General features: G+C 33.7%; 1 protein-coding gene across 2 annotated transcripts in view; it reads left to right on the forward strand.

Annotated features, from left to right (window-relative positions):
* TPR (translocated promoter region, nuclear basket protein) overlaps window positions 1-13821 on the forward strand; it is a 60446-nt gene that overhangs the window by 6163 nt on the left and 40462 nt on the right. For both annotated transcript variants that reach the window (XM_069459555.1, XM_069459554.1), the window contains exons 4-13: window positions 1775-1871; window positions 7437-7540; window positions 7893-8057; window positions 8494-8586; window positions 8999-9079; window positions 9159-9246; window positions 9985-10125; window positions 10535-10626; window positions 10895-11092; window positions 13529-13636. In XM_069459555.1, the coding sequence (XP_069315656.1) occupies window positions 1775-1871; window positions 7437-7540; window positions 7893-8057; window positions 8494-8586; window positions 8999-9079; window positions 9159-9246; window positions 9985-10125; window positions 10535-10626; window positions 10895-11092; window positions 13529-13636 (1167 nt within the window). The remainder of the gene's footprint in view (window positions 1-1774; window positions 1872-7436; window positions 7541-7892; window positions 8058-8493; window positions 8587-8998; window positions 9080-9158; window positions 9247-9984; window positions 10126-10534; window positions 10627-10894; window positions 11093-13528; window positions 13637-13821) is intronic.

The following is a 13821-nucleotide window of genomic DNA, read 5'->3' on the forward strand; positions in this document are numbered from 1 at the left end:
ATCTCCAGACAAGATATAAAAATGGTCAAGAGGTATATGAAAAGGGGCTCAGCATCACTAATCATCAGGGAAGTGCAAATTAAAGCCACAATGAGGTAACACCTCACACCCTATTAGGGTGGCTATTAATCGATAAATGTTGATGAGGGTGTGGAGAAGAGAAAACCCTTGTACACTGTTGGTGGGAATGTAAACTGGTACAGCTATTATGGAAAACAGTATGGAGGGTCCTAAAAAAATTAAAACTACCATGTGACCCAGCCATCCCTCTTCTAGATATATAACCAAAGGAAATGAAATCAACACCTCATCAAGATGCTTGCACTCCCATATTCCTTGCATCATTCTTCACAATAGCCAAGATAAGAAAACAGCCTAAGTATCTGTTGATGGATGAATGGATAAAGAAAATGAGGGGGAGTGTACATATATGTGTGTGTATGTTTATACATAAAACAATTGGATATTATTCAGCCTTAAAAAAGGAGATCCTGCTAGGCGCTATAACATAGCAAGACCTGGAGAACATTATACTAAGTGAAATAAGCCAGACACAGAGAAATACTGCATGATCTCACTTATATGTAGAATGTACAAAAAGGTCAAATATACAAAGAGAATAGAACAGTGGTTGGCAGGGAGGAATGGGGGAATGTGAGTCAGAGGATACAAAGTGACAAGTACATAGAATAAACAAATCCAGAGATGTACAACATGAGGACTGTAGTTAATAAAATTGTATTAGGGATTTTTGTTAAGTAGATTTTAGCTGCTCTTGTTCCCAAAAAAATAACTGTGAGGTGATAGATATGTTAATTTGCTTCACTGTAGTTACCATCTTTCTATATGTATCCTGTAACATCATGTCGTAAACCTTCAATATATACAATAAAATTTATTTAAAAAAATTTCTAAGTGTAAAAACAGTATAAGAACTTATAATGGGAAAGAGTGATAGACTCAATCTAGTAGAAATATAAAAATCTCTACATAAACTAAAATGCCAATAAACAAGAAGTATTTTTTCAGTAAAAATATGGTAGTGTTTATGTCCCTAATACATGACTACTTTCAAATTTTAAGGAAATCATTCCAGGGAGATAAGGGCAAAGGAAGTTTTTTTAAAAAAATCAAAGAGGAAGCTATATAAATGGCCAATGGCAGTATGAAATGTTTCTCTACTTGTAATCAGAAAAATGCAGATAAAACAACAATAAGGTAATTATTTTTCACACACCCCCCATGTTAGCATTGATCTCTCTCTCTCTCTCACTGTATTTGAATAACCATTTCTGTCATGGGTGGCTTGCGATTACTACTTATAATTCAAAGAAAAGCACGTAAACTGTCTTACTGCAAAGCAGTTTGACAAAATAAATATTATTTCAAGTAATTTCATTTCTAGGGATCTTTCTTAAGAAGTTATTTCAACTAAGGTGTACAAATGCCATGATATTCCTCAGACTATATTTTGAAGGCAAAAAATTAGAAGTATGTTAAATGTCCTATAAAGGCTTGTTTAAGCAATTAGGACACTTCCATGTGATACAAAGGGACTTGGGAAAAATTGTTACGAGCCTAGCAAAAATGTTTTAAAAATCCAAAGTATGAATAGAAATGTTGAGTAGTTTTAAACTTTTGGATGTATAAATTAGAAAGAAAACCAATCACGTTTATACTGCACCTGATGTTAACTACCGTGACAATTCTGTGTTCAATTTCCTATATTGTTCAACTTGATTTTCTTAATTTAAATTTATTCTTTATATGACAGAGCCAATTTACAAGAACAAAGGAAGAATTAGAAGCTGAGAAAAGAGACTTAATTAGAACCAATGAGAGACTGTCGCAAGAACTTGAATATTTAACAGGTATGAACAAGTGTTTTAGCTTTTAACTCCATTCTTTCCTTTTTTCTTTGAATAGTGCTAGGAATTAATCCCCAGTCCGTTTTTGCTGCTGATGTTTCTTTGGTGTGGCTCAGTATAGAGTTCAGTGTGATATCCTATTCTTTCTCTTACTCACTTATCTTTAAAGCTTTATCAAGTGTTTAAAAAAGTGTCTACAAAGTGCACAGATGAAAAACATGTTAAAGAAGTAATAATTTGGACCAAGTTTTGTATGCAAAGATTTTTACTCCAGTGCTATTTATAATAACAAATTGGTAGCAGTTGAAATATTCAGTATAAAGGCTGAATTACTGTTCTTCATTTTATACAGACAGCCTTGTTATCTGTAACCATTCAATATAAGAAGCTGGAAGAAGAACCTGTATTTAAAAACAGGATGAAGGGAGTTTAGGAGGCAGGAATATAAAATATATAAAGATAGAATATAGTACATAGCACAGCTGATGTATTCAGGTGAGCTTGACTCTGAAGTAGTTAATGGTATGAAGTTCCCTTTGGTCCTTTCTTTTATAGTTTTTGAAAATTTTTATTTCTATAAAACTAAGGAGAGAATTTTCAGATATTTACGTTGCTATACAATAATATTCAATTAGGTAAGTGTACTTTTCCAGTCTCAGAAAAGAGTTACTTCAAAGTATTTGTTGATTATGTTGATTAGCTAGCAGTAATTAAAATTCAAAGAATTATTTTCATAAAAACCTGGATGTTTATGAAATATAAAAAACAAAAGAGCTGGGCACACTGGCTCATGCCTGTAATCCCAGCACTTTGGTAGGCCAAGGCAGGAGGATCAGTTGAGCCTAGAAGTTTGAGACCTGCCTGTACAACAGTTTAGCGAGACCCCATCCTTACAAAAAGAAAATAAAAGTAATTAGCTGGGCGTGGTGTCATGCTCCTATAGTCCCAGCTACTAATACAGGAGGCTGAGGCAGGAGGATCACCTGAGCCTGGGAGTTGGAGACAGAGAGACCCTGTCTCCAAAAAAAGAAAAAAAATGTATAGAACATATATATTCTAACTCAATATTCTAACTAAACTTTGAAGAGAAGGTTTTTATTATCATTGCTTTTTAACTTAACAAATGGTTGTTTGTAAAATTTTAATAGATCTTTTGGCGTATATTAAGAACATTAAGATTAATATTGGATATTTAGCTTAAGATACTGTGTTTAAAATAAAGAAACCCGGATAATTCATGTGTTTGATTGGAGGTACAAATTTCAATTCTTTATAATTTATTTGTTAAAATTATATTTGTAATTAAGTATAGCAAAAACAAGTTAAAACAGAGGAATGGAGAACTACAGTTGACCTTTGAACAGTGCAGGGGTTAGGGTCACTTACCCCTTCCTCCCCATGTAGTCAAAAATCCATGTATAACTTGGCTCCCCCCAAAAATGACTACTAATAGCTGGCTGTTGACCAGAACCCTTACTGATAACATAAACAGTTGCTTAACACATGTTTTGCATGTGATATCTATTATATACTGTATTGTTACAAAAGAAGTAAGCTAACAAAGAGAAAATGTTATTAAGAAAATCATAAGGAAGAGGATGTATTTACTGTTCATTAAGTGGAGATGGGTCATGATAAAGGTCTTCGTCTTCGTCAGTTTCTCATTGAGTAGTCTGGGGAGGAAGGGGAGGGATTGGTCTTGTTGTCTCAGAGGTGGCAGAGGCAGATGTGGAGGAGGTGTAAGGAGAGGCAAGAGAGACAGGCATACTTGGTATAACCTTACAGAAATACATGGTAATTTCTGACTTTTTTGCTTTTTCATTTCTCTAAAAAATGTTGATATACAGTACCAATCCTCCTTCCACCGTCTGCTTTAGGTTCAGTGCCCATATTATAGAAAGGTCCATGTCATAAAAGAAGTCAAAAGCAGCCTTGAGTTACCAGACTTCAAACTATACTACCCCGCTGTAGTAACCAAAACAGCATGTTATTGGTGTAAGAGTAGACACATAGACCAGTGGAACAAAACAGAGAACCCAGATATAAAACCACCTACCTACAACCAATTGACCTTTGACAAAGCAGACAACAACATACACTGGGGAAAAGAAGCCCTTTTCAATAAATGGTGCTGGGAAAATTGGATAGCCACATGCAGAAGAATGAAACAGGACCCCTACCTCTCACCACTCACAAAAATTAATTCAAGATGGATAAAAGACTGAGATCTAAGAAATGAAACTATAAGAATTATAGAGGAAAATGTAGATAAAACTCTTCTAGATATTGGCCTAGGCAAAGAATTTATGAAAAAGACCCCAAAGGAAATCATGCAACAACAAAAAATTAATAAATGGGATTTGATTAAACTAAAAGGCTTCTGCACAGCTAAGGAAACAATCAACAGAGCAAACAGACAACCTACAGAATGGGAGTAGAAGCTACACATCCAATAAAGAGCTAGTAACCAGAATCTGCAAAGAATTCAAGCAAATCAGCAATAAAAAAACAAACAGCCCTATTAAAAAGTAGGCTAATGACATGAACAGAAGCTTTTCAAAAGAAGAAAGGCAAATGGCCAATAAACATGAAAAAATGCTCGACATCACTAATCATCAGGGAAATGCAAATTCAAACCACATTGAGATAGCACCTTACTCCAATTAGAATAGTATTTATCAAAAAGTCCAAAAACAATAGATGCTGGTGTGGATGTAGAGAGAAAGGAACACTTACACACTATTGGTGGGACTGCAAATTAATAAAACGTCTATGGAAAACAGTATGGAGATTCCTCAAAGAACTAAAAGTAGACCTACCATTCGATCCAGCAATCCTACTATTGGGTATTTACCCAGAGGAAAAAAAAGACTTTTCATCAAAAAGTCACCTGCACTCTAGTGTTATTGCAGCACAGTTCACAATTGCAAAGATGTGGAATCAACCCAAATGCCCCTCAATTCATGAATGGATTAATAAAATGTGGTTATATGTATACTATGGAGTACTATTCGGCCATAAAAAAAGTGAATTAATACCTTTTGCAACAATCTTCAGGGAACTGGAGACCATTCTCATAAATGAAGTGTCTGAAGAATGGAAAAACAAACACCACATGTACTCCCTATGAAATTGAAACTAACTAACCTATGAGCACACGTGTGCATAGAGGGAAGTAAAACTCAGTGGAAATCAACTGGGGGGAGGGGAGAAGTGCGAAGGAGCAAAAACCTACCTAACAGGTACTATGAACACTATTTGGGTGACGGGCATACCTTTAGCCACAACCCAAGCATTACAAAAGTGATCCATGTAACCTAAAACATTTGTACCTCCTTAATATTTCGAAATTAAAAAAAAAAAAAAGAACAAAAAGCAGTCTTGAGTAATCAGAACCCTTCTGCCAGATTGTGTAATGTCAGTTTGTTTTGTGACAGTGCTGCTTCAATGTCTTCTTCCTCATTATCTGGCACTGATTTGGAAGTACTCTCCCCAGTCAGTTGTCTTCTGTTAATTTCTCTGCTATGGTGTCTGTTAGCTCTTCAGTTTCTCCATGATCCATATCTTAAAACCCTTCACCACCCACTTTTTTTGCCATATTCACAATTTCCATGATATCCTTGATTGGCTCTGTCATAAATCCTGTGAAGCCATGTGTTAATATAACATTTGGACACACTGTACTCCAGCAGGAATTTATTATTTCATCCTTGATGGTTCTTATCGTTTTTTGTATTAACAACAGTGTCCTCTTGAATGGTGTAATCCTTCCAGATGTTCATGATGTTCTCTCCATGGGCTTCTCTTCCATAGTGTTCCAATCCTTTCCCAAAGTTCATGTGTGATGAGCCTTACAGTTTCTTAAGGAACCCCATGATACGGATGAATTAGAGACGTTGTGTTTGGGGCAAGTAGATCACTTCGATACCTTCAGTGTTGAACTCTTATGGGGTTCTGGGTGGCCAGGGAAGGATGTTGTCCAATACCAAAAGAATGTTAAAAGGCAATCCCTAGTGACAAGGTACTTCCTGACTTCAGGGACAAAGCATCAATAGAACCAGTCTAGAAGAAGGGTTCTCGTTTTCCAGGCCTTCTTGTTGTACAGCCAGAAAACAGGCATCTGGTGTTTATCTTTTCCTTTCAAAGTTCAGGTGTTACTGGCTTTATAGGTAAAGGTAGTCCTGATCATAAACCCAATTGCATTTGCATGAAACAGTGAAGTTGGCCTGTTCCTTGCTGTCTTAGATCCTGGTGCATACTTCTCTTCCTTGCTAATAAATGTGCTTTGTGGCTTCCCCCTCCACCCCTAGAATAGGTCACTTTCATCTGCATTAAAAACCCATTCAGGCAGATACCGTTTCCTCAGTGATTTTCTGTATGGTGTCTGGGAACTCCTCTGCTGCGTCTTAGTTGGTAGAAGCTGCTTCTCCTGTTATCTTGACATTTTTTAAGCTAAACCTCTTTCTAAAATTACCTCACCATTCCTTGCTGACCTTAAATTCTCCACCTTTAGATTCTTCACCTTTCTTTTGCTTTAAGTTGTCATATAATGACTTTGCTTTCTCTCAGATCATATAGTTATGCCTTTCTTACAGCAATTATGCATCCACATAAAAGATGCATTTTCAATACTAGACAAGATATTTCACAAAAAGTGCAAGATTTTTGTGCCTGCTGATGTTGCTGCAGCGATGGCTTCACAGGTATCCTTTTCTTTTTTACAATGGTCCTTTCAGCATTTCATTTATCTTGAAAGGGCAGGCAGTCACAGCTGCAGACCTTAATCTAAGGTACATATCAAGCAATTCAGCTTTGTCTTGTGATGTTATGACTTTTCTCTGCTTCTTGGGAGCACTTCCTGCATCATTAGTGGCACTTCGTATGGGTTCAGTGGTGTTACTCAAGGTTTACAGTATTGCACTAAACACGATGAAAAATACATGAGAACTGCGAGAGATTACTTTTTACTGCCATTTGCAATTTACTGGAGATGATCAGGATCACAGGACATTTTAATCAGATATTTTCAACACTAGAGTTCACTGCAACAAGAGATCCCTACAAAATTATTAAAGTAGTATAGTGCATACTACAGTTAATTTTATGCAGTTATGATTTAATACTGCATTTTTACATTTGTTTACATTTCTCTTAACTATCAATGGTGCCATGTATTGTCTGTAAGTGTGTGCGTAAGTTTTGATAAAGCTTAACTTTTTATAATAGATTTGTATTATATTTTTTGGTAGTAAGTGATAAAAATAAACTAGTGCCAACATATATTTTATGCACTCTTGACTCACCTAACTTTTTCTTAATTTTTTCTATGTTTCTAGGCTACATCATTCGTTTGCAAGTTTTTTCAAATTGTCACAAATCTCAAAAAATTTTCCAATATGTTTATTGAAAAAAAATGCAAGTATATGTGGACCCATATAGTTCAAACCCATGTTGTTTAAGGGTCAACTGTATTATAGTAAAGGTTTATGTTCTCAGAGATAATATTTTTGATGTTTGGTTCCTGTGAGTGTTAGTGATTATTTTCTAATTCTATTTTGACCTCTCTAGAGGATGTTAAACGTCTAAATGAAAAACTTAAAGAAAGCAATGCAACAAAGGGTGAACTTCAGTTAAAACTGGATGAACTTCAAGCTTCTGATGTTTCTGTTAAGGCAAGTAACAAGTAATCCCTAATTTATAAAGTACAATTTTTGCTTAAAACTCACCTAAGTTAAATTTTAAATATAGGCAAGTTGTCCATAAAATAATTAAAACCTGGGTTTTTGTTTGTTTTTAATATCAGGGAATTCAGCATTGGGGCTGTTTTTATTGAACTATTTTGCTTATTTGGAATTTAAGTTTTGTTGTAGTTCTTACTTGATTTTTTCATTAGCTAAGAAACTGTGCAAATATTAATATGTATTTCTGTTTTGAAATAAAATTCTGCTTATGTCCCTTAGCTACAAAAAAGTCTTTTGAACAACAGTCTTTAACTGTCAGTGTTATTTTCTTGGATTTCTTTAGTATCGAGAAAAACGCTTAGAACAAGAAAAGGAATTGCTACATAGTCAGAATACATGGCTGAATACAGAGTTGAAAACCAAAACTGATGAACTTCTAGCTCTTGGAAGAGAAAAAGGAAATGAGATTCTAGAGCTTAAATGTAATCTTGAAAACAAAAAGGAGGAGGTAAATTAGTCAAATTATATCTTTCTTTATGCTGGGTATAACTTACATTTGTGTGTCAGTTTATTAAATATGTATTCGGTGTTGTACCTAATTAGTTGTATTGTAAGGTTAGGGGTCAAATATGGAGGACATAACTTATTAACATTTTGCCTAGGAAATTAACCAATTACATAAACAATTTAAGATATTCTTTGTTGAATCTTGATACTCTTTACTGTCTCACGATGTATCTTCCCTAAGATTTTTGTGAGCTAAACTTAAACATGTCATTCTGTGAACTATTGTTACTCATTTTCTTAAATGTGCATATTTTTAAATTGCTTTTTCAGGTGGGGGGATTATTTTGCTTTTCCTCGGCAGCATAAACCTCATATCAAAGTAATTTCAGTTAGTATGGCATCCTACCCCCCATTGCCACCATGCTTTTTGTTTCTAGGTGACTAGATTGGAAGAACAGATGAATGGCTTAAAAACATCAAATGAACACCTTCAAAAGCATGTGGAGGATCTGTTGACCAAATTAAAAGAGGTATAGATGACCAATTGAAAATGTTTGTTTTATAAAAATATTAAAGCATTTAAGAAGCTGTTATTTTACAAAATGATTTTATCTTTTAATCTATCTTTGGCATCAGAAAACAGGAATTCTCTATTGTATAGCCTGGCTAAAACAGTAATAGCTATTAAACGCTATATCTAATATACTGTCTAAAAAATGAGTATGGGTTAATTTTAATATCATTTTTTCTACTTTCAGTTAAAAATATCAATAATACTTTATCCCTAAAGTAATTCATTTTTGTCATGAAAACTGATTTTAATTTTGGTGTTTTAGTCTTTATGTCTTACTTTATAAAAATGGATTTTTTTAATCTCAGCATTTAAAAAACATTCTAAATTTAGTTCAAACTAGACTGCTATAGTTGGGTTATTTTTTTCAGGCCAAGGAACAACAGGCCAGTATGGAAGAGAAATTCCACAATGAATTAAATGCTCACATAAAACTCTCTAACCTATACAAGGTAAATAACCCACCATACATGTTGGTATTTTAATGTTGCTCTATTGACTATTAGGTAACTTTTTAAGATTAACTTTCAGAGTGCTGCTGATGACTCAGAGGCAAAGAGCAATGAACTAACCCGGGCAGTAGATGAACTACATAAACTTTTGAAAGAAGCTGGAGAAGGTAAGTGTTTTTAATTCTGGGAAAATTATTTTTGTTTTTAGATGGAAAGTACTTTTTTTCTTTACCTTTGCATATATTGTTGGATTTTGAAGTTAGACTTAAATTAATCAGGGACAAAATTTGGCGTAGAAAAAAGATCTTTGGATTATGAAATTCAGAGTTATACTTTAAGCAAATAGTATATTTGAAAATATAGATAGCAGTTTTCTGTTTTTTGATCTAATAACTTTGTATAATTTCCTGATTTCTAATGAGAAAATTTTCTTCCTTTTTTGAAACATTTACTCTGATAAGTACGTTTGGGTACTCTTTTGCTCCATAAATAAGACTCCCTTTTTAAGTTATCAATAGTATATTAAGAAATCTCTTATTAATATTTCCCTAAATTCTTGCTTTTTAAAATGTAATAAATAGTCTTTTCCAATAATTTCCTACATTTCAGACAAAAGATCAAAATTTGAAAGAAAGATTATACCTAGAACCACTTGAGATTTTATCATTTGAGTTTCTTATTTTCCTTATAGATAAGAGATACCAAAAGGAAAAACAGACTCACCAGGCTAGAACATTTCAAGAAGTATAAGTAGAGCAAGAACTTCTAGTACATAACTGTCAAGTGCAGCCTCTGTAGAATTTAATGTTGTCCGCTGAAGAGAAAAATGACTGTTCTGTTACATTTTATAAACTGCAAGATTTTAATGATATGTGTGGGTATTCTGCCTTTAAAAATGTTTTTAGCCAACAAAGCAGTACAAGATCATCTTTTAGAAGTAGAAGAATCTAAAGATCAAATGGAAAAAGAAATGCTTGATAAAATAGGGAAATTGGAGAAGGAATTAGAGAATGCAAATGACCTGCTTTCTGCTACAAAACGTAAAGGTATGGCTAATAGATGCTTATTAATGGCTTGAAATACTAGAACTTCCCTACATAAAGGTCATTTAATTTCACTAATAGAATTTCTTTGTCTTGATGTGATGTAGGAAAGTCCATCAAGTTATATTATTGAAATTTATTTTTAAAGTTAATACTCTATCTGTATTTTTATTGAGTCATCAGATATAAGTGCCATTTCATCACACATAATTGTTTGTAAATTCCCAGGTTATTGCATGATTTTTAGAATTAGGTTATGTTATGTGATTTTTATGTCTTATTTTCTAAATCTTCATAGGAATATGTAACGTACAGTACATGTCACTTATATTTTAGTTATCTTGAAAAATTACGAGTGCCTTTTAGTTTGAAATATTGTCAAAACATACTAGATTTGTGTGTGTTGGCACAGGAGCCATATTGTCTGAAGAAGAGCTTGCGGCCATGTCTCCCACTGCAGCAGCTGTAGCTAAGATAGTGAAACCTGGCATGAAATTAACTGAGGTAAGAGCAGTATTAAATCTTGTAAAATTATTTTTCTTCAGCAAAGGCGTTCAGATCTTTCTGAAATTCTCCCCCAAAATTATTCTTAATATCATCTTATGATTCATGGATCATCCTAGGAAAGGCTTTCTTTAGTTCCTGGTTCTGCGTTAACATATAAGTTAACATTTCTATTTTGTATAAGTGCTAAAGAATGTTTATTATGAAACTAGACCACAGGCTTCCATTATTATGGTTAGACTTGAAATGGCCCTTCTTCTGCTTTCAGCTGTATAACGCTTATGTGGAAACTCAGGATCAGTTGCTTTTGGAGAAACTAGAGAACAAAAGAATTAATAAGTATCTAGATGAAATAGTGAAAGAAGTTGAAGCCAAAGCACCAATTTTGAAACGCCAGCGTGAGGAGTATGAACGTGCACAGAAAGCTGTGGCAAGTTTATCTGTTAAGCTTGAACAAGCTATGAAGGTTGGTTCCATTCCTAAGTAATAGTTGTGGGAACAATACTAGCTAGAAATCATTTACTAGGTAGTGTTTTCTTAAGGTGTTTGAATCAGAAAAATCTAAATATGATTTTCAGTAATATGGGAATTACACATTTTGAAACTTCTCATCACATTATTAAACACCTCTGATTACAAAATGTTCTACCTTTACTTAGCTAAAATTATGAGAGACTTTTATGTTTTTTAAAGGCACTTGGTATGTTTTCCTTAGGATTCTCTAGTAGAGAATAATAACCAAATCTCCTCCGACCACAAATTTAGCATAATCATTGTTTGCCAGACAGTTGTGATATCCTGCCTAGAAATGATAATATTGTTTGACTATAGGTAGGAACTCTTATACCATTTCACAATTTGGCATAACTTTTGTACATTATTTTGTTACTGTTCCTTTGCATATTAAAAGTGTCAAGGATACATCTAGAGACTACTTTTTAATAGATAATGATAAAAAAAAAGTGTTTATAATCTATTTTGCATTTAGGGTACAACTATTAATATTACTGAGGGAAATCTTCAAGATTATTGCATCAGTTTTATTGAGGAAATTCAGCTAAATGAATTTATATCTACCATTCTAAGCTGATAAATTTGTTTTTGTTTTGTTTTGTTTTGTTTTTTGAGACAGAGTCTCACTCTGTTGCCCAGGCTAGAGTACCGTGGCATCAGCCTAGCTCACAGCAACCTCAAACTCCCAGGCTCAAGTGATCCTCCTGCCTCAGCCTCCCGAGTAGCTGGGACTACAGGCATGCGCCACAATGCCCGGCTAATATTTTCTATATATTTTTAGTTGTCCAGATAATTTCTTTCTATTTTTAGTAGAGACGGGGTCTCGCTCTTGCTCAGGCTGGTCTCAAACTCCTGACCTTGAGCAATCCTCCCTCCTCGGCCTCCCAGAGTGCTAGGATTATAGGCGTGAGCCACCGCGCCCGCCCCTAAGCTGATAAATTTCTTTTTCCCTTTTTTTTTTGAAGAATGTAAATAAATTGTAACCCTAATTCTGAATTAAATCTCTGCTGCTATTACAGTTTAGAAGTCAGCCTAAATTCAGATACTATATTGTAGCCAATTATTTGTTTTTAGTCAGATGAAGTCTAGCAGTCTTTCCCTGATTGGAAATAATTAACTTTTTTTGACACCCACATCCCTACCCCAACAGTGTAGATTGCAAAGAGGTCCCTTCAGTCCAATTAGATCTTCTTGAGTTTCTGTCTGTTGAAAGTAAGGAATTTGCCTGGAACTTCTTTTTGTCTGAAGAGGGATAGAGGGACTGAGTAGATAACAGCAGCTGTTTATTATGGAAAAATCCTGTTTGTTCCTTCTTCATGAATGTACAATAACAGTAGTAAAAATTTTTTAAATACTTCATAGCTGCTAAAGAATTTGAAGATAATTTGTTTCCTTTTTATAACTAAATTTTTCTGTCCATAACATTTCATGTATCTTCCAGTATAAATTCAATAATGCTCATCTGTAAGGTTCTAATAATTTTATGACCAAATTGCTTCCTTTTTTGTCATCTTAATCAGTCTTGTTTTGAACTCAGTAGATTTTTATTACTGTGATCTTTCGTGAACATTTACCCACTTCGTTTTTCATTTATCTGTTCCTGTTGAAATTGATGTATGTATACCTTTAGAACAGTGTGCTCAGAGATACTTGAAACACCAGGATAAATATAAATTATCTTTAATTTAAATAGTATTTAAAAATATTACTATGTGAAAATAGCACATTAAGAATCAAAATTTGCATGAATTTGAGATAAAACATAAAATTTCAAAGCTGTAAGATTTCTGTGACTGTAGCAATCTCCTTAAAACTGTGCCCCTAAACTCCTAATGATAATTTTGATGGAAAACTTTGCAAAACCAACCTATATCTTTTTTTTTTTTTAACAGCTTTGTGCATTGGTTGCTGCTGCTTTAGAATTACTTACTGATGCATTTTTTTTAAATAAATCAAGTACTTTTTTCATCTTACCCAATATATTTTACTTTTGACATTTATCTCCAGATGACAAGTCTAATAATGATTATTACTGCAATGTAGTCCAATGTCTTTGTCTTAGTAACAAAGCTTTTGAGAGCATTTATGTGGTATCATGTGGTAATAAATTAAGAATATGATGTGGCTGTCAGATTGTAGTTGACAGTGAATTTAGTGGGAGGATGGCAAATTCCCTATCATTTTCATACAGTGACAAGCACAGTAGTGAACGGTATTTGAGATATTAAGAAATAATGTCATATTTATACAGAATTTCTTCCTTTTTTGGAGACTATTATGTAGAATTTTTTAGTTTATAAATTGATTACTATGGTATTTGAACACTGTAGACTTTATGATTTGTATACCTGCTTCAATTATATAATTCACTTGAATTTACATTTTAAAGGAGATTCAGCGATTGCAGGAGGACACTGATAAGGCCAACAAACATTCATCTGTACTGGAGAGAGACAATCAAAGAATGGAAATACAAATAAAAGATCTTTCACAACAGGTTAGAATTTCTTGTTTCTTTTCCTATTTTTTTAAACTGGCTGCCTAATAATGTTTGAATCTGAGGGCATCAAAGATAGAACTACCACATACGAAATTCTAATCAAACAGGACTACTACTCTACCAGGGTTGTAGCCTAGTCATTGTTTTGTCATAGCTTTTCCCTTTTCTTCAAGTGTTTGATA

The sequence above is a fragment of the Eulemur rufifrons genome, chromosome 27, assembly GCF_041146395.1.
Source record: "Eulemur rufifrons isolate Redbay chromosome 27, OSU_ERuf_1, whole genome shotgun sequence".
NCBI classification, from domain to species: Eukaryota; Metazoa; Chordata; class Mammalia; order Primates; family Lemuridae; genus Eulemur; species Eulemur rufifrons.